Raw genomic sequence first — 19,504 nt, forward strand, 5'->3', positions numbered from 1 at the left:
TCTGGGAAGGTAGATCTTTCAGGACTAAACAGAAGCATGCCACAGCCTAATAGAAACAAAACTAATATCGGACTGATTGTCGAGGGCGAATTGCCATGTTGACACCCGAGTAACGGATTTAAATCTATATAAAATTAAATAAAACTAAAATATTATGAGAATCCACACATATACTAGCAGAAAGGCTAGACCTTCCCCGGGATTGAATTTAAAGTAGTATGTTTGCTCGTGTCAATCCATGCAATTGAATTTCCTTTATTGCTCTTAGATTTTATATGTTCAGATTTGAGGTGGGTGGTGGTGGTGGGACTCAATATGTTAACACTTGATTAGATGAGAATGAGTGTAGATACATGGACAATTTATATTATAGTTTTTAAACTTTTCCAATAACAATATCTGCGCAAGAAAAAGATATTTTCATGATCCTTATTCGAATGTTGATCAAAATCTATTTCATTATTTAGATTCAAAAAAGACTCTTAAATATGAACTTAAGTTTGATTTATTTTACGAAGAAAGCGAAATTCAGGTAATCTTACTTAATTAGCGCCTAGTGACTATGGATCAAAGTTTTAATCAAATCTGGTTCAGGGTCACGCAACTTTATTTTTGTGTCTACGATTTTTAAATCTCCAGTTTATTGTTGAGGCTTTTAATCACATGTCTATAATGTATTCTGCTTTTGCAAAATAAGCAATATATGGGCGTACACGTATTACGCGTCTTTTTAAAACAGAGACAATTTGTTGACTGAAAAATAAATCACTATAGAAAAGAAAAGAGTGAAAGCAAAGCAAGATATGAATGTACAATCCTATTACAACACCTAGTCTATCTATGTATCAATAAAACTGAGAATGTGTGTGTGAAGACACTTCTCAACCTATATACTCAACGAATTTTGGATCTACAGACTTGAAATTTGGAATATAGGATATTCAGACATGTGAAAAAGTTTTTAACCCGTTTTTATCCGAAAATACGGTGCTAAGGGGTAAAAACTGAAAAATTGAAAAGTGGGAGGCCACCGGATATTTATGTGTGTTCAACTGTTTCACGACTGTGCATGCGCAGTCGTAAAATATGACAGCTTCCTTATGTTAAGTATGCGTTGGTTTGAAAACACTCCTTAAAAGCCATGTTAAGCTGGTGTAATGATTATCGTACTTGGCTTTCTGTCTTTAGGTTTCGGTTTCGATTTCAGCTCGAGTATTTATTTTTATTTACAAGAAGTGAACTGATTAGAAAAAACATAATACTCGCATGCACGTGTCTCAGTTTCTCCCCGCTTTTTATTTTTATTTCATCTTTTTAAAGGGAATTTACCGTTATGCTTAATAAATACGGTACTTCTGTTTATAATAAATGAGAATTCTGCATTAATTAAAATATAATATTTATACGTATGTTAAGGCCGGGCAATGCCGGGCGGCTTGCTAGTATATCTATAAAAGTGAGAATGTGTGTGTGTGTGTGTGTGGGTGTGTGTGTGTGTGTGTGTGTATGAGGACACTTCTCAACCTATATGCTCAGTGAATATTTGATCTACAAACTTGAAACTTGATATATAGCATATTCAGACACGTGGAAAACTTTTTAATCTGTTTTCATCTGGAAAAAGGGTTAAGGAGTCAGAATTGAAAACTTGGTACGTGGAAGTTATCCGATATTTTTTGTCTGCTGTTTCACAAATGCGCATGCTTGAATAGTTCACATTACAGATTACTTGTGTTAAGAATAAGTAGTTTGAAAACACCATTTTAAAGTCGTATCACGCTGGTCTAATGGTTATCGTGCCTAGCTCACTGTCTTTAGTTTTTGGTTTCCATCTCATCTCGAGTAATTTTACTTTTTTTTCTACTTACGAGAAGTGAACGGCTTAGAAAAAAAAAACATAATATTCGCGTGTACATGTCTCAGTTTCTGCATTTATTAAGACTAGCAGGACCTGTGGAAAGTCCACAGGGGACTCATTCATATGTGATATATTGATGTTGGTATTCTGGAGATATTCAACGTAAATGGAGACGCTCTGATATTATTGTACCTATTTACTATGCTTCCCCACGGGACAGAGTTAGACACCAGGGTCGTTTATATTATTGTAGCTATGTTGTTAAAACTGCAAAAGTATTTATCCAAGCTAGCAGAGACGCCCGGCGTAGCCAGGTCGTAAAATACGCTTAAACATGATAGTTTAATTCTTGCAGATTTCGTATATATTATTATAGAGTTAATGTTCTATTGATTTTTATATATTATAAAGTTGCGATTTCAAAAATAAAAAAATATATCTATATGACTTGGGTTCATCAGCTTGAATCGAAACCGAATCCCAAACTTGCTAAAGGAGTCAGAGATGTCTTCGTTGCGGGGTTCGAATCTCCCGACTGGCGGTAATCGTGACACCCTGCACTGATGATTCCCAGAAGGATCAAATACTAGTGTCTGTAGGTATTTAAAATTATTATATTAATAATTATATATATATATATATATATATATATATATATATAATTTTAGTTCCTTCAGCTAAAATCGAAACTAAAACCAAGACCTGTGAGGAATTCTTGATAAAAATATTTTTTTTTAATAGATTATTCGAGTGCCATTAGCTATAATCGAAACTGAAATCAAAACTTATGAGAAATTCTTGGTGAAGTTATTTATAAAAAAAACTACATGACTTAAGTGCCATCAGCTATAATCGAAACCGAAACCACAATTATGGAGAATTCTTAGTAAAATTATTTTTAAAAAATTAAATGACTTGAGTGCCATCGGCTATAATCGAAACCGTAACCAAACTCAAAACTTATAAAGAATTCTTAGTAAAATTATTTAGTACAAGAAATGGAAGATTGAAGTACATAACAATTATATGACCCGGATGTAAGCGTGACACAGAAAATAACACACACGTTATCGTATTAATATATAGATAGATAACATTTATTCATTTTTTTTAATCGAGCGGCCTGCTAGTTCTTATATAAAAGTAAAATTATCTTTACAAATATACTCTCAGACCATGTCTGAAGTAAATCGCTGTCAAATTTGAATGTTCTTGACAAGGTGTAGGAACTTCCCTTTAATTTGTTTGCGCCCCACCTTTTCTTCTTCTCTGCAACCTCTCTCTCACAGACGTGATGTTGCTTGTCTCAGTCTTTTTTTTTGTAAATATTATGCCGTGTGTTCTACAGAATTGTCTGATCTTTACAAGTATACTCTCAGACCATGTATGAAGTGAATCGCTGTCTAATTTGAATGTTTTTGATAAGGTGTGGGAAAATTCCTTTAATTTGTTTTGGCCCCTTCACCTTTTCTTCTTCTCTGCAACCTCTCTCTCACAAACGTGATTTTGCTAGTCTCAGTCTTTTTTGTAAATATTATTATAACGTGTGTTCTAGAGAATTGTCTGATCTATTCCTTATTCTCTTTTGTTATAGCTCGTTTTACTCATAGGTTTCCGACAATATTATAACGTGTGTTCTAGAGAATTGTCTCATCTATTCCTTATTCTCTTTTGTTATAGCTCGTTTTACTCATAGGTTTCCGACAATATTATTATACCGTGTGTTCTACAGAATTGTCTGATCTATTCCTTATTCTCTTTTGTTATAGCACGTTTTACTCATAGGTTTCCGACAATATTATTATATCGTGTGTTCTACAGAATTGTCTGATCTATTCCTTATTCTCTTTTGTTATAGCTCGTTTTACACATAGGTTTCCGACAATATTATTATAACGTATGTCCTAGCGAATTGTCTGATCTATTCCTTATTCTCTTTTGTTATAGCACGTTTTACTCATAGGTTTCCGACAATATTATTATATCGTGTGTTCTAGAGAATTGTCTGATCTATTCCTTATTCTCTTTTGTTATAGCTCGTTTTACTCATAGGTTTCCGACAATATTATTATAACGTGTGTTCTACAGAATTGTCTGATCTATTCCTTATTCTCTTTTGTTATAGCACGTTTTACTCATAAGTTTCCGACAATATTATTATAACGTGTGTTCTACAGAATTGTCTGATCTATTCCTTATTCTCTTTTGTTATAGCACGTTTTACTCATAGGTTTCCGACAATATTATTATATCGTGTGTTCTAGAGAATTGTCTGATCTATTCCTTATTCTCTTTTGTTATAGCTCGTTTTACTCATAGGTTTCCGACAATATTATTATAACGTGTGTTCTAGAGAATTGTCTGATCTATTCCTTATTCTCTTTTGTTATAGCTCGTTTTACTCATAGGTTTCCGACAATATTATTATAACGTGTGTTCTACAGAATTGTCTGATCTATTCCTCATTCTCTTTTGTTATAGCACGTTTTACTCATAGGTTTCCGACAATATTATTATATCGTGTGTTCTACAGAATTGTCTGATCTATTCCTTATTCTCTTTTGTTATAGCTCGTTTTACTCATAGGTTTCCGACAATATTATTATAACGTGTGTTCTAGAGAATTGTCTGATCTATTCCTTATTCTCTTTTGTTATAGATCGTTTTACTCATAGGTTTCCGACAATATTATTATAAAGTGTGTTCTACAGAATTGTCTGATCTATTCCTTATTCTCTTTTGTTATAGCACGTTTTACTCATAGGTTTCCGGCAATATTATTATAAAGTGTGTTCTACAGAATTGTCTGATCTATTCCTTATTCTCTTTTGTTATAGCTCGTTTTACTCATAGGTTTCCGACAATATTATTATATCGTGTGTTCTAGAGAATTGTCTGATCCATTCCTTATTCTCTTCTGTTATAGCTCGTTTTACTCATAGGTTTCCGACAATATTATTATAACGTGTGTTCTACAGAATTGTCTGATCTATTACTTATTCTCTTTTGTTATAGCTCGTTTTACTCATAGGTTTCCGACAATATTATTATAACGTGTGTTCTAGAGAATTTTCTGATCTATTCTTTATTCTCTTTTGTTATAGATCGTTTTACTCATAGGTTTCCGACAATATTATTATAACGTGTGTTCTAGAGAATTGTCTGATCTATTCCTTATTCTCTTTTGTTATAGCACGTTTTACTCATAGGTTTCCGACAATATTATTATAACGTGTGTTCTAGAGAATTGTCTGATCTATTCCTTATTCTCTTTTGTTATAGATCGTTTTACTCATAGGTTTCCGACAATATTATTATAACGTGTGTTCTACAGAATTGTCTGATCTATTCCTTATTCTCTTTTGTTATAGCTCGTTTTACTCATAGGTTTCCGACAATATTATTATAACGTGTGTTCTAGAGAATTGTCTGATCTATTCCTTATTCTCTTTTGTTATAGCACGTTTTACTCATAGGTTTCCGACAATATTATTATAACGTGTGTTCTAGAGAATTGTCTGATCTATTCCTTATTCTCTTTTGTTATAGATCGTTTTACTCATAGGTTTCCGACAATATTATTATAACGTGTGTTCTACAGAATTGTCTGATCTATTCCTTATTCTCTTTTGCTCATGGAAAGTTCTTTCTGCTGACTGTTTACCCTCTACCTATAACCTTGGTCTTTTTCAAAACGAAGGCGAATAAGCATCTGCTGTAGTTCGATAATCATCGTCCGTCTTTGTTAGTTACTTACATTAAGTGGTTTCACGCCTTGTCTGGAGCGTTTTCCATTCAAAAGTGATAAAATAAACTTTAAAATTATTTCCAATATTTCAGTGGGAGTTAATTTTTATTAGCAGATTAGTATAAATTCCACTAATATATATTATTTTAATTGGAATTCATTATTGAGATGAGTATTATTTATATTAATTTATTTATTGCGGACTATTATTCTCATATTTATTAGTTGTTTCACGACGTTTCGGGGCCGTGGTGCAGTAGATAGAGACGTTCAATCTCTACGGTTTCCAGATGATGCTTGTCTGAAGATAGCGGTTTCAATCCTACACAAAGCCGGCCAGAAGCTCACTTGGCCACATAAAACGTGGTGAGACGATAACAACTACGGATGGCAGTGATTGCTGAGAATGCAGTTAGGAGATTCGAAGTTCCTATCCGTCGCGGTTAGCACCTGACGAAGGCCAGAGGAATAGTTGACAGAAACGTCGTGAAACAACAACTAATAAAGATGAGAATAATAGTCCGCAATAAATAAATTAGTATAAATTCCACTAAGTTCAGATTATGTCTAATATCCCTTTGGAAAGTTCCCAACCGTGTCCATGCAATCAAATTTCTATACCATAATGACGATATCTGTTAACATAATTTTTTTTTTTTTTTTTTTTTTTTTGGAGAAACTATTTATGTTGAAACTGATGTATGTGAAAAAAGTAAAGTAATTATGTATTTTAGGTCGGTGGACAATGATTAAAGTTTTCAAAGGAAAGATGGAATAAATAGACGAGAAAGAACCATTAATTATTTAAAATGAGAATTACAGACAGGAAAAAAGATTGTTATCTTCCTTCGATTACATTCCATTTGAAAAGGTTAAGATATTTTACATATCGATCTGTTTATGTGTATAAGAATAATCGATTATGACAACGAGAGAAAAAAAATAAGCTTAAATTGTTAATTGATATATAGATACTAGTGGAATACGCGCTTTGGGACAAATAAAACCCGTCATGATATATGAAAGTCCTGCAAAATATAAAGGAAATAAATTCGACTCAATTTTTTTTCCATTTTTAATTAAATGAAAAGGCAGTTATTAACGATCGTTTCATCATCAAACCGCCGACACATATTTTCCAAGAATAAGGACTTTGTAAATTGTTTTTTTTTTTATTTTTGAGTATTCAGTCGAACAATAAATTTTAATTGTAAAGTTCAACTTACAGTTTTAATTTTCTTTCTTTTATATATATATATATATATATATATATATATATATATTACATGTATATATGTATATATATATTGTATATATCATATATATTATTTATATATATATATGTATGCATATATATATATATATATATATATATATATATATATATATATATATATATTCCGAAAGGCGAATGAAACCTTTTTCGGGATCCACGGCCAACTAGCACTCTGTGTGTTTGTGTGTGTGTATGTGTGTGTTGGCGTGGAGAGGGCTCCTGTAAGCCGTGGTGAAGGCAACCTTTCTAGGAGAAGCAAATCTCTGATTTAAAAAACCATAAAGCGGGAGACCAGTATCCAAATTAAACTGGCCTGCAGTTTAATTTGTTGCTGGCTATCTTGCTCTTGCTTGTTGCTGGATCTCAACATTTTGAACCGAGAGAGAGACTTAGGTGTCGTACAAAGCTAAGACTCCGAAACATCATCTGTGTATAGATACTCCCTCAGTGATTTGTCTATAAAAATGGTCCTGTGCCGATGGAAAAGTTGTGACGCGTGGAGGCTTGAAACGCTGGAAGCGTGTAATAATTGATCTCAATGACCGTCTTCAGTGTCATGCCTGATTGAGCGTGTGAATTCGCCGGTATTTTTTTTGGGTTCATGGACTTTAAGTGTCTGAGAGAGTGGCACTCGTCTGACAATACGTTGCAATCATCATATATTCTATTATATATATATATATATATATATATATATATATATATATACTAGTATAAGCTTACCTATTTTTAGAGGCCCTGTCGGTGGGGCATTAGAATACACCGACTGCCCCCTGCAGAGGGTAAAAGTCCCTCAATGGGGGTCCTGGATATGACCTTAAACTATATCCAGTGGTGAGGCCCCAGCTTGCGGGCTTTGGGGAGTGTGGACCCCCCCTTTAATTACCATTGCTTTCAGGTCCACTCTGACCCGGAGTGGTAGTACCTGTTAGGGTCCCAACTATGGGTTAAATAGAAACCGACTTGAAAACAACAAATATATTCTACTAAAAAATGTTCTTCAAAATCTTTGGATTCGGCATTAAATAACCCAAAAAGGGTTGATATGCCGTAAAACAAAAACAACCAACCAACCAGCCTATTTTTGGAATTTCTAGAGACCGGCTCTTTCAAATTCAGACTACCTAAAACTCCACATACTTTAGATATATAGAAACGCACAAATAGAACAACTCAGAAATAAATTAAATTCAGTTGAACCATCCATAAAATTTACACACGAATCCGAACAAGACAACTCTCTAGTTTTTCTAGGTATACTTATCATCAGATCAGAAAATAATCTGAGTTTCAAAGTAAATAGAAAAACCGCACACAAAAACGATTACATTCACTACTAGTCGCACCACAATGATAAAATAAAAACTGGCATGATCATTGTTTTTCTTCTTCTTGCGTGCCTTTAGAATATGCAGCCCCCAATACCTTGATGATGAAAATAAACATATTAGGAACGCTTTAAAAACATTACAATATCCGACTTATTTCATTTCTAATGCGCAGAAAAAAAGCCACGAAAATATATTCTAATATAAACAAACAGAAATATAAAACAACAGATACGTCCCTGCTAAACAGACATCTCTTCATTCCTACCAATAATGATAATACAAAAATTTGCGACACTCTCAATAGACTTGGTATATATTCGATACAAACAACTTCTTCAACAATAAAACAAACATTAAAAATCACTAAGCACTCCCCCAAAATCCTCACATCAAACGCCGGCAAATACTCTATCCCTTGTAATGACTGCCACCAAACATATATAGGTGAAATGCAACGTAAATTAGAAATAAGACTTGATGAGCATAGAAGAGACATAAAAAATGGAAAATTCTTAAATGCACCTTTCTGTCATTTTGCTGAACATGATCACTCGTTTAACTTTGATCATGCAAAAATTATCAAATTCATTGCAGATAGAGCTTAACGAAGACTTCTTGAATCAGCACTTATTTCAAATACTAGCACTATCACGCAAAAAAAGGTTTCTACAATTTAGCCCTATTATAGAAAATATAAAATATGAATACAGATCCATCGTAATCAGTATATATATCCTTAACCGTCTCTCCTCATATAATTTAAACCAAATAAATAAGATCAACAAAACAATTAAATATGCATGTACATATGTATTTGAATAATCGTTTTAATGTGTATATATAAGCATAGAATAATCCAACCTTGCCGCACGCACATTTCGGCCCATAATGGGAAGGACTTTAGCATTTTTTCCTTTTCCACTCGCATGTGGTCTGTAATCGTTTTTCTTCTATATGTTTCCTACAAAATCCTTATGATGTCCCCTGAAATAGGGACGAAAGGTCGATTACTATTTTATTAATTTTCGGTTTTCCTTCTCAAATAACACACATTATATATATATATGTGTGTGTGTGTGTGTGTGTGTGTGTGTGCGTGTGTGTGTGTGTGTTTATATATATATGTGTGTGTTTATATATATATATATGTTTATATATATTTATGTGTATATATGTGTGTATATATATATAAAGCTGAATGTCTGTATATATATGTATATATATATGTATATATATATATATATATATATATATATATATATATATATATATATATATATATATATATATAAAGCTGAATGTCTGTGTGTTGTGGGTGGGGTCTGGTCATGAATAGGCTCCTATATGGTTGACTATTTTAAAAAACTGATTACATATAATGATAGAAGATGTATCGATACACATGAATGCATATGTTTGATTCTGCAGAACGGTGGATCATTAAAATTGTGGGGTCTGCGTTCGCGCCTGGTCCACAAAGTATGGAAATAAAAAATGTAAAAATTAAAAAAAAACGTTTACAAGTGTTTTTGATATAGATGTATATAAGAATACTTTGATAAGTATGTTTTAACTTAAATAGGGATGGTATAATAAAATTGTGGGGTCTGCATTCACGCCTAGCCTCCATAGAATTGAAATAGGCACAAACTTTAATAAAGACTTTTCATATCTATCTGCGTAAGTATACTTTGATAATTATGTTTCAGTTTGAAGAATATGGTATAATAAAATTATTGGGTGTTCGTTCGCACCTGACCTCCATAGAATGGAAATATTTCACAAAGTTTAACAAGGTTTTTTAATATAGATCCACAGAATATTGTGATAAGTGTTTCAGTGTGAACAGATATGGTATAATAAATTATGGCGTTTATATATTTTATTTTTTCTTTTATAATATTTTGCTTTGGTTTTGATACCCCCAAATTCAACCCAAATTTACAACCCTTCCTTTTCATAATCGTTCATACTTTCATAAATCAGAGTCCATTTTCTGTAGGCTGTTTTTGAACCCAGTCAACGACGGGTACATTTGCTAGTATATATATATATATATATATATATATATATATATATATATATATATATATATATATATTAAGTAATGTGATTTATAATTTAAAAGTTTTAAAATTTTTAAAATTTAAAAATCAAAATTTAATTAAATTAAAAATCAGTTTCATAAGAAGGAACAACAACAAAGTCAATTATCTGTACGATCGTTTCGGAAATCCGTGCTTTTTATTTGTGGTATACATGAAGTCACGTAGAATAATTATACATAGTTTTTTTGGTAAGCACGGTCTCCTCATCAGCAAATTTAGGAGGATTTCTATTGAATTGAAAAGACACCAAAAATAAACCTAGCATTAAAAGTAAGGCAGATGAATCTGAAAAATTGAAGTAAAAGGTTTGGATATAAAATTTATAAGAAAATTAATAAGAAAATTGGTATAGGTTAGAGATAGAAATGAGTAGAAAAAATATATATATTTTTGAATTTACATAATAAATTTGATTTAAAAATATATAGATATATAATTACCTTTTGGTTTTTCTTTTTTTGAAATCAGGAACTGTATTTAAAGTAGTCATTTAGATGTTTGCTATAGCTTTTTATTTTATTGAATGATGAATTTTAAAAGGGCGACGCTCGTGCAGTAAATTGTTTCCGTTAGCGTATTTTGATTTAGAGACGCTACAGTTAATATCTATAGAGAGAGAGTTTGTTTGTTTTTGTTTTTTTTTTGTTGTTTTTTTTGCAAGTTTTTAAGGGGAGATAATTGTCATGGCTTTATTTATTATTTGATTTACGAGTCTAAGGGCGGTAATTGGTTTAACTTAATTTATTAAAAAAAAAAAAATCTATTTTTACTAATGAGTAATTTTTAATGATTTAAGGTGGTTTATATTTATTAAATTTAAACCAACGTTTATGATTACACGATAGAAGCTCGTGTCTTGAATTTACTAGTTTGGTTGTGCTTTTTATATCTTCATATTTTAAAATTTTTAGGGTTTCTTTTGTACATAATGTACAAAATTTATCTCCTGGTTTATATGATTTGCAAGTCTCAATATATATATTGTTTTATTTTACTTCAGTTGAAGTTCTCAGAAAACCAGAGGCTCACAACCTGAGCTAACACTTTTACTTTATATTAGATAGATATTCGAATTTTCTACTAAAGTTCTTTATCTCTCAAACATTGTGTAAAGAAATTTAGAACATAATTTTCCTCTCTCCAAATTATCATTTTCATATGTTGCAGCATATCTTTCGTTTTGGTCTCTTGGTCTTACTGGATTCAAGGACAAGAATTGTTCCAGTCTGGTGGAATATCCAGCTCTGCGCTATTACTTGAAGTAAGATTACTTGTGAAGGTGCACTATTCTTCGTAAAATGCTAGTGTGGATTAGACAGAGAGGAGATCTAATTTATGCAGCGAATATTATGTGATTTTGAATATTTGGTCAGGGTTTACTTCTCGGGAAAAGTATTCTCATGCCAGGTTGTTCTGAGAGGCCTTAGACACGCGAGGGTAGTGTCTAGTAGGCATTCAAGTTCTCATATGTATTTATATGTGTGTGTGTGTGTGTCAGGTCATGTCATATGCTACTGGTACCATGTAACCAAGTACTACCTGCCTCATGGTCGGGTACCGGCGACTAAACTGGTTCCCCCACCAGACTTGTTTGGTGAGGAGGGTGGCTAGTCTCCCTGAAGGATTAAAAACAAGACCTTCCAAAGGGCGAATGAACCCTTTTTCGGGGTCAACGGCCAACTAGCACCATGTGTGTTTGTGTGTTGGGGTGGAGAGGGCTCCCATAAGCCGTGGTGAAGGCAACCTTTCTAGGAGAAGCAAATCTCTGATTTAAAAAACCATAAAGCGGGAGACCAGTATCCGCATTAAGCTGGTCTGCAGTTTAACTTGTTGCTGGCTATCTTGTTCTTGCTTGTTGCTGGATCTCAACATTTTGAACCGAGAGAGAGACTTAGCTGTCGTACAAAGCTAAGACTCTGTAACATCACCTGTGTATAGATACTCCCTCAGGCATTTGTCTATAAAAATGGTCCTGTGGCGATGGAAAAGTTATGACGCATGGAGGCTTGAAATGCTGGAAACATGTAATAATTGATCTCAATGACCGTCTTCAGTATCATGCCTGTGTGAGCGTGTGAATTCACCAGTAGGACTAAGAAAAAAAAAGTCATTTCTAGGCTCATGGACATTAAGTGTCTGAGGGAGTGGCACTCGTCTGACAAGACGTTTGCAATCATCGTGTGTGTGTGTGTGTCCTTGTTTTGTACCATAAATAGTTGGTGCTATGACATCATTGTTTGCTCGCTAGAAGTGCTCATACAAGTTGTTGTATGCAGTAATTGCCCTCTGGCAATTATCTGTTGTGTTCCCTGAAATCAGAGTAACAATAAGCATTACCAGAGCACCCTTCGTTTCTTTCGATAATAGTCGCCAATCGTTTTACGTTCCCGCAACAACCGTTTCTCGTTGATTTCCAACTGACATTGTTGTTGACGAGTTGTATTATATAATAAGTAACGTTCGTCTATTTAATTATTCACAAGATTTTTCAAGTAGACAGAATAGTTTTCTTGCTTTTGAAATGATGGTGTATAAACAAATCGGTTGGCATTCATACTTGATTGATTCGAAAAGTTTACGTCCAAAGTTTATGTTTTTATAGACTTTATTTGTAAATTGTTTTTTTTTTGTTTTGTTTTTTGTTGTTGCTGTTAGTTGTTTTTTTTTTGTTGTTTTTTTTTTTTTGGTCCCCCCAACAAAAGTAAGGTGGATCTGTACATTAATCCCCGTCCGTTTGTCCGTCCGCACTTCTTAATAACTACACCTTGGAATAGTTTGAAATTTTACACAAACATTAAACATGATATGAGTAAAAAATAAGAGAACAGATTTTCCGGGGAAACTCCGATTGCCCCCCGCCCTGGGGGTGCCTTTAGGGTTAAAATGGTTAAAATTAACACTTTTGTGCTTATTAAAAAAAATGATGCCTTGGATTTTTATAAAACTTTCTGAAAAGTTTTAACTAAGTGATTTGTATATAATTTTGTTTGTCTGTATTCCGCGATAACTTTTGGGTGTGCCCCAGAGTCTGTTTATTTAAAAAGAGACTCTGGGGCACACCCAAAAGTGAAAACACTCCATTTTTGGGACTATTTTACCATTTTTGTCCAAAATTTTCTGTCCATGTCTATTTAGCAGTTTTGCATGGTGCGGAACTCAAATTTAAATATGTTAAGGCCTTTGTGACTCTTGGGCCTAAATGGGAGGGGGAAAATGCTGAACTTAATATTTTGCTTATGCCTCGTTGATTATGCACTCACGAGGGACCATGCATGGTCACTTATTTTATTATTATTTCAAATCATTGGAAGTTATCAAATATGACATTTTTTTAAAAATATTTTATCCCAAACAATGCATATAACATAGTGCATACGTTGACACAAGTAGACCCAACCCGTTGTAGCAGAGTACATCGCAAGGAACATAGGACAAGTAATAGCTCTAATTTTTTTTTTTGTAACAACGAAATTTATTTCCTCATTTTCCCGCCACGTGTGACTTCTCGTTACGACCGTAACGTCAGCCACGTCTCTAGCGTAATCGCCTCCCTTTATAGTATGTTCTTTTTCAATAGTGTTAAGTTATATCGTACTCGACACAGTATTTGCATATGTGCGTCTGCGCTCTATTACGTGCACGTTGCCACCTCAAACGTAAGGTGCTACTAATATTTACCAGGGAACCGTGCGTAGTTCAGCAGCTAGATGTTTATTGACATTGCATGTAAATTTAAAACAGCAGCTTATTACATTCAGAAAATCAGGAAAAGGAAAGGAATTCCAAAGTTTAACAGTCTGAGGGAAGAAAAGAAACCTCAATAGGGAAGGGGTGATATTTTGCTGATTGGGCATGTGCATACATTTCAGAACCCAATAGCAATGTGGATAAACGCAATATACACGTCTGGATTCTATTTCATCATAATTCGAATCGGATCGATATGTATTACGTAATAGCGAAGATTCATACAAATACTAAAATGCAAATGTCTATAATTGCTACACTCTTTCTTTCTCCACTTTGTTTATATTCGATATATTCCTCACTTCCTTGACCAAAGGAATGTGTAAACTTAAAATAATTGCAACCAATAGAAACCATTCCAAACTCCAAAAGTAGCAAAAGTCTATGTGGAAATAGGAAGTAGATGCGAAGTAAGAAATTTCTATAAAACAAACATCCAAAAATGAGTTGAGAGAGGGAGATAGGACTCAATGACTCACGTACAAACCGTCTTAATATCGCGTATATAATTCTACACACCAGCAGAAGGCAGACGAAGGAAAAGAAATACTACCCACTCACATGCTCCAACAAGAACAAAGTAAATTCATATATAAGGTGCCCTTTCCCGACTTTTTTGTACAGGCATTTAAGATTGTCGTTGCTTATCGTACAGGCATTTAAGATTGTCGTTGCTTATCTGATGAGATGACAAACATATTTTTTATGTTTTCAAGTTCAAATGAACAGCTGCAGCAGGAATTGGAATACACCCTACTAAATCCTGATTGTCTCAGCTGGTGAATTTCAAAAATGCAATCTGGACTTGAAGATACTTTAGAAGAACGATATGCAATAAAATTCTGTTTTAAACTTGGAAAAATGCCACAGAAACGTATCAAATGTTTCAGACTGCGTTTAGACCATCTTGCCTGAATCAAGTATCATTTTTTTAGTGGCATAAGAGATTCAAGGAAGGCAGGGAGTCTATGAGGGATATTGATGAGTGTGGGAAGAGTAAGGAAGTCAAAACACCAGAGTTGATTGGCCAAGCAAAGAATTTAATGAACAAGGACCGTCGTGGGTCTATAGAGCCCATAAATGCACAGTTTGATCTTAGTGCTGTAACTGCAAAACACAATTATTCGCAAGGAATTGAAGATTTGTGCAAAGTTTGTCCCGAAGGTGCTTAGAGAAGATCAGAAAGAAAGACATTGCCATGACAGCGGGGAGATGATCGAGCTGATTTATTCAGATCATGCAATGTATACTTTTCTTTATTCTTTTATAGTTTTGGTTATTCCCTAAGCTCAAGGAAAATCTTAGAAGCTATCTTTATGAAACAACTGAGGGGATGAAAGAGGCTGTGGTGAGGGTCATTGACACGCTCACACAAGAAGACTTTCATGAGGCTTTCCAGATGTTGTTCCAGCAGGACAAGTGCATTACAGCCGAAGGCGATTGCTTTAAAGGGGACTATAGTGTCATGTGTGTACTATCAATAAAACTGCCTATACGACATTAATTAAGGCACCTCGTACATACATACACAAAGTCATGTTGATCAAATACGGCCATGTGTATATTATTTACATACGCATATATTCACACTATAGACATTTTGATTTGTCACTATTAACCCCACTTTATTTCACTAGACTCGTGTTTTTTTATGAATGCTTTAAAGTAACGTTTATATTCAAAAAGCTTGTATAAACATATTTTGCTATAAAATTTCTTTTTTCTTATTTTATTTCATGTACAAATCTGTTTTCTTTTAAGTGCCGCTTGCTAGCAGATGACTCTCTCAATCTCACAATGTTCCATTTATTTCCTGTTTTATACGTATGCCTATATATATCCTTTAATTTTCTTCGTTCGCTGAAACCAATATTTTTATACCCAACTAGCAGAGTAGTTCGGCTTTGCTTGGTCGTAAAATACACTTAAATAGATTAATTTAATTCATGCACATTTCGTATATATAATCACGGTGTCAGTTCTCTATAGATTTTATATATTATACTGTAACCAACGTATAGTAGTGATTTAAAAAGTTCAATAAGTATGACTTGAATGCCATAAGCTACAATCGAACCAAAACCTATGGAGAATGAATATATATATATATATATATATATATATATATATATATATATATATATGTGTGTGTGTGTGTGTGTGTGTGTGCTAAACAGTAAATTGTCTATGGCATAATAGCGTAATGTGTTAGGGCACTGAGCTGAAATACATAAGGTCCGGAGTTCGAATCTCAACAACAGTCAAGCTACGCTGAAGAGGAGTAGGGCTCCGAAACACATGTATCGGTAGATTACTGTTTTTATAAATATAAATTCGTGTGTAAATATATATATATATATATATATATATATATATATATATATATATATATATATATATATATATATATATATATACTTATTTACTATAATAATTAAATACCTACGGACACTAGTGTTTCATCCATTCGGGAATCTTCAGTGCAGGGTGTCACGATTAACACCAGTCGATAGATTCGAACCCAGCAACACAAGCCATCTCTGGCTTGATTAGCAAAGACCGTATCCATTCGGCTACCATTACCGCGTGAATAATGTTGAATTTAAACATTTTATTTTTAAATGTTTTTACTTCAGTCAGAGTGATCTAATCGTTATACGATGATTTATGTATATATATATATATACACGATGATTTATGTATATATATATATATATATATATATATATATATATATATATATATACCCGCCTGCGCACACGTACCCTTACATACGTATATACATGTGCTAATAAATAGATAAGATTTAAGCAAGCAAGCAAAGACACCCGGGCGATCCTCAGAGTTTTATAATTATTAAGATGTATATTAAATGTCCATGTGGTTCCTGGCACTATCCAATATGTCATCGTCATCCAAAATGGTCCCTACCAAACCCAGGAACCACACTGTAACACATTATTATTAATAATAAAATTCTTTACGATTTCTAAAGGATTTTCTTAATGGTGGAACGATTTCAATATTTTTCCCAAATACGTTATAAATTCTCGATTCCGATACAATTGCCGGTTTCGATTCCGATTCTTCAGAAACATCTGAATATTTAATTATGAAACGTTTTCCCGTTTTTCTTCCAGGATGAAAAAAATCAGAATCTGGCGTCTAATCTTTGGCTTAATATGGTAAGTAACTTGTTTATATTCTATGTATTCTTTGTCACACACACACACACACACACACACATATATATATATATATATATATATATATATATATATATATATATACTTTAATTGAGCTTGGCGAATTTTTTTAAAATATGATAAAATAACATGAAAATGCAGTTGAAATTCATAGGAATACTAAGTTTAACATATTGCATACGTACTGTGAATAATAATAATAATAATAATAATAATAATAATAATAATAATAATAATAATAATAATAATAATAGAAGAAGAAGAAGAAGAAAAGAAGAATATAAGCCGATTCATTGCTAGAAAATTCCCAATTATAGAACAAGGAATTTAACAATGAAAAAAAATAAGATATTTTTATTTAATTTGTTAATTCAAGAACAAGGGGCATCAGCTGTTTACCATGGAGCTGTTTCGGAGATTTTAAAACACAACAGCTCCTATATCCATGGCGCTCCAGTGAAAAATAATACTTCGAAATAATAAAATCTATACACAACCTAATTACTATTTCACACATATATATATATATTTATTTATTTATTTATATATATATAAATATTATTATTTTTGTTGTTATTATTATTATTAGTAGTAGTAGTAGTAGTAGTACTACTATTATTATTATTATTGTTGTTGTTGTTATTACATTATTATTTTATATATCTATTTTCTGTATTTACTTCGACAGTTAGTAAAGTGTGGTAATAAGTTTTGAAAATATATATGGCAATTAAACTACAGAGAATTTTCTGTGTTTAATCTTCGTGAGAATTGGTCAGGTTAACCGCTAGAATCGCAAAAGAGAAGTTAATTATATATATTTATGAAGTCAATTATGTTCATTTGTTTATATATTTCCATTATATGCTTCACCCCTGAATTAATAAACCAATCAATATAAATTTTGGAACACGAAGGGTAAGCGTAAGGTGGCCAAATGTGAACTATAATTTATTCAATTTTGTTTTTTTTACAAAGTAGATGAAGAGTATAGCAGACCTTCGGGAAAATTCAGATGCTACCCATTTTTGTGAAATTTTGGCAGTAACTATTAAAAATCAATTACTAAAAAGTTCAGTTTAGTTTTGGTATTTTAAGGAAATTCAGGAAGCACGAGATTAGGACAAGCTTCCATTAGGAAAGTATGGAATACTGCTGCCATATCTGGACAGGAGCTGCTAAAAACAGCCTATCCTGCCTTGACAGAGTACAAAATAGACTTCGTGGCTTAGTGGGGGATGCCCTTTTCTCTACCCTGCAACCTCTCTCCCACAGAAGAGACGTTGCGAGCCTATCCTTGTTTTATCGTTATTTCCATGACAGGTGCTCGTCTGAACTCCAATCTCTGGTCCCTCCTCGCCAATCTTTCACGAAAAACATCCGTCTAGCTGAATCCACTGTGAAAAATTTCCCCCACTCTTTATCTGTGCCTAAATCAAAACGCGGATTCCATGAACAAAGCTTCTTTCTTAGAACTACACGCCTGTGGAACTCTGTCTGCTTCCCACCTGACTACAACTTGGATGTGTTCAAGTCCAACGTTTACAAATTCTTAATGAACCACCCTCTTAAGTAAACACTTCATCAAATCTCCACACTAACGTAATGTACTTGCAATAACACTTATCTCTGAGTGGCTTCCGGGCCTTGATAAGTGGTGACCACTGTGGAAAAAATATTTCAAAGTTACATTAAATAATCATTAGAAACCAATTAAGCAAGAGTCTCAGAACTTGATAGGTTAGACAATAAGGATTCTAGACCTAAGGTTTATAACCATTATATCTTTATTTTAGTTCTATTTTTTTAGCAGTATTATAGATCTATATGTGTATGTGTTTGTTGCAAGAGTATATATATATATATATATATATATATATGTGTGTGTGTGTGTGTGTGTGTGTGTGTGTGTGTGTATACTCTTGCAACAAACACATACATATCTAGATCTATATTACTACTAAAAGAATAGAACTATACATATATATAAGAGCGATGTATAGAAATATACATATGAGAGAGAGAGAGAGAGAGAGAGAGAGAGAGAGAGAGAGATAATGTTGTATCCGTAATGTATAGAACAATTCTCTTAGGAAATCTTAAGTAGGAGAGCTTACTACGTAGCAAAGCAAAAATAAAAAATATATATAAAATTTAGCCGATCTGTTATAAATTTATTTCAATCACATAAGTCTTCGACAATTTTCGACCAGTTCACTCATTTGAAAAG

General features: G+C 32.9%; 1 protein-coding gene across 1 annotated transcript in view; it reads left to right on the forward strand.

The window, feature by feature from the left end:
- The window catches only part of LOC145246694 (neuronal acetylcholine receptor subunit alpha-7-like), a 298,339-nt gene that overhangs the window by 163,670 nt on the left and 115,165 nt on the right, over positions 1–19,504 (forward strand). Inside the window, exon 3 of the mRNA XM_080108417.1 lies at positions 17,209–17,253. Coding sequence (XP_079964543.1) covers positions 17,209–17,253 — 45 coding nt within the window. The remainder of the gene's footprint in view (positions 1–17,208; positions 17,254–19,504) is intronic.

Source organism: Euprymna scolopes, chromosome 24 (genome assembly GCF_053919585.1).
Source record: "Euprymna scolopes isolate OS-2025 chromosome 24, ASM5391958v1, whole genome shotgun sequence".
NCBI classification, from domain to species: Eukaryota; Metazoa; Mollusca; class Cephalopoda; order Sepiida; family Sepiolidae; genus Euprymna; species Euprymna scolopes.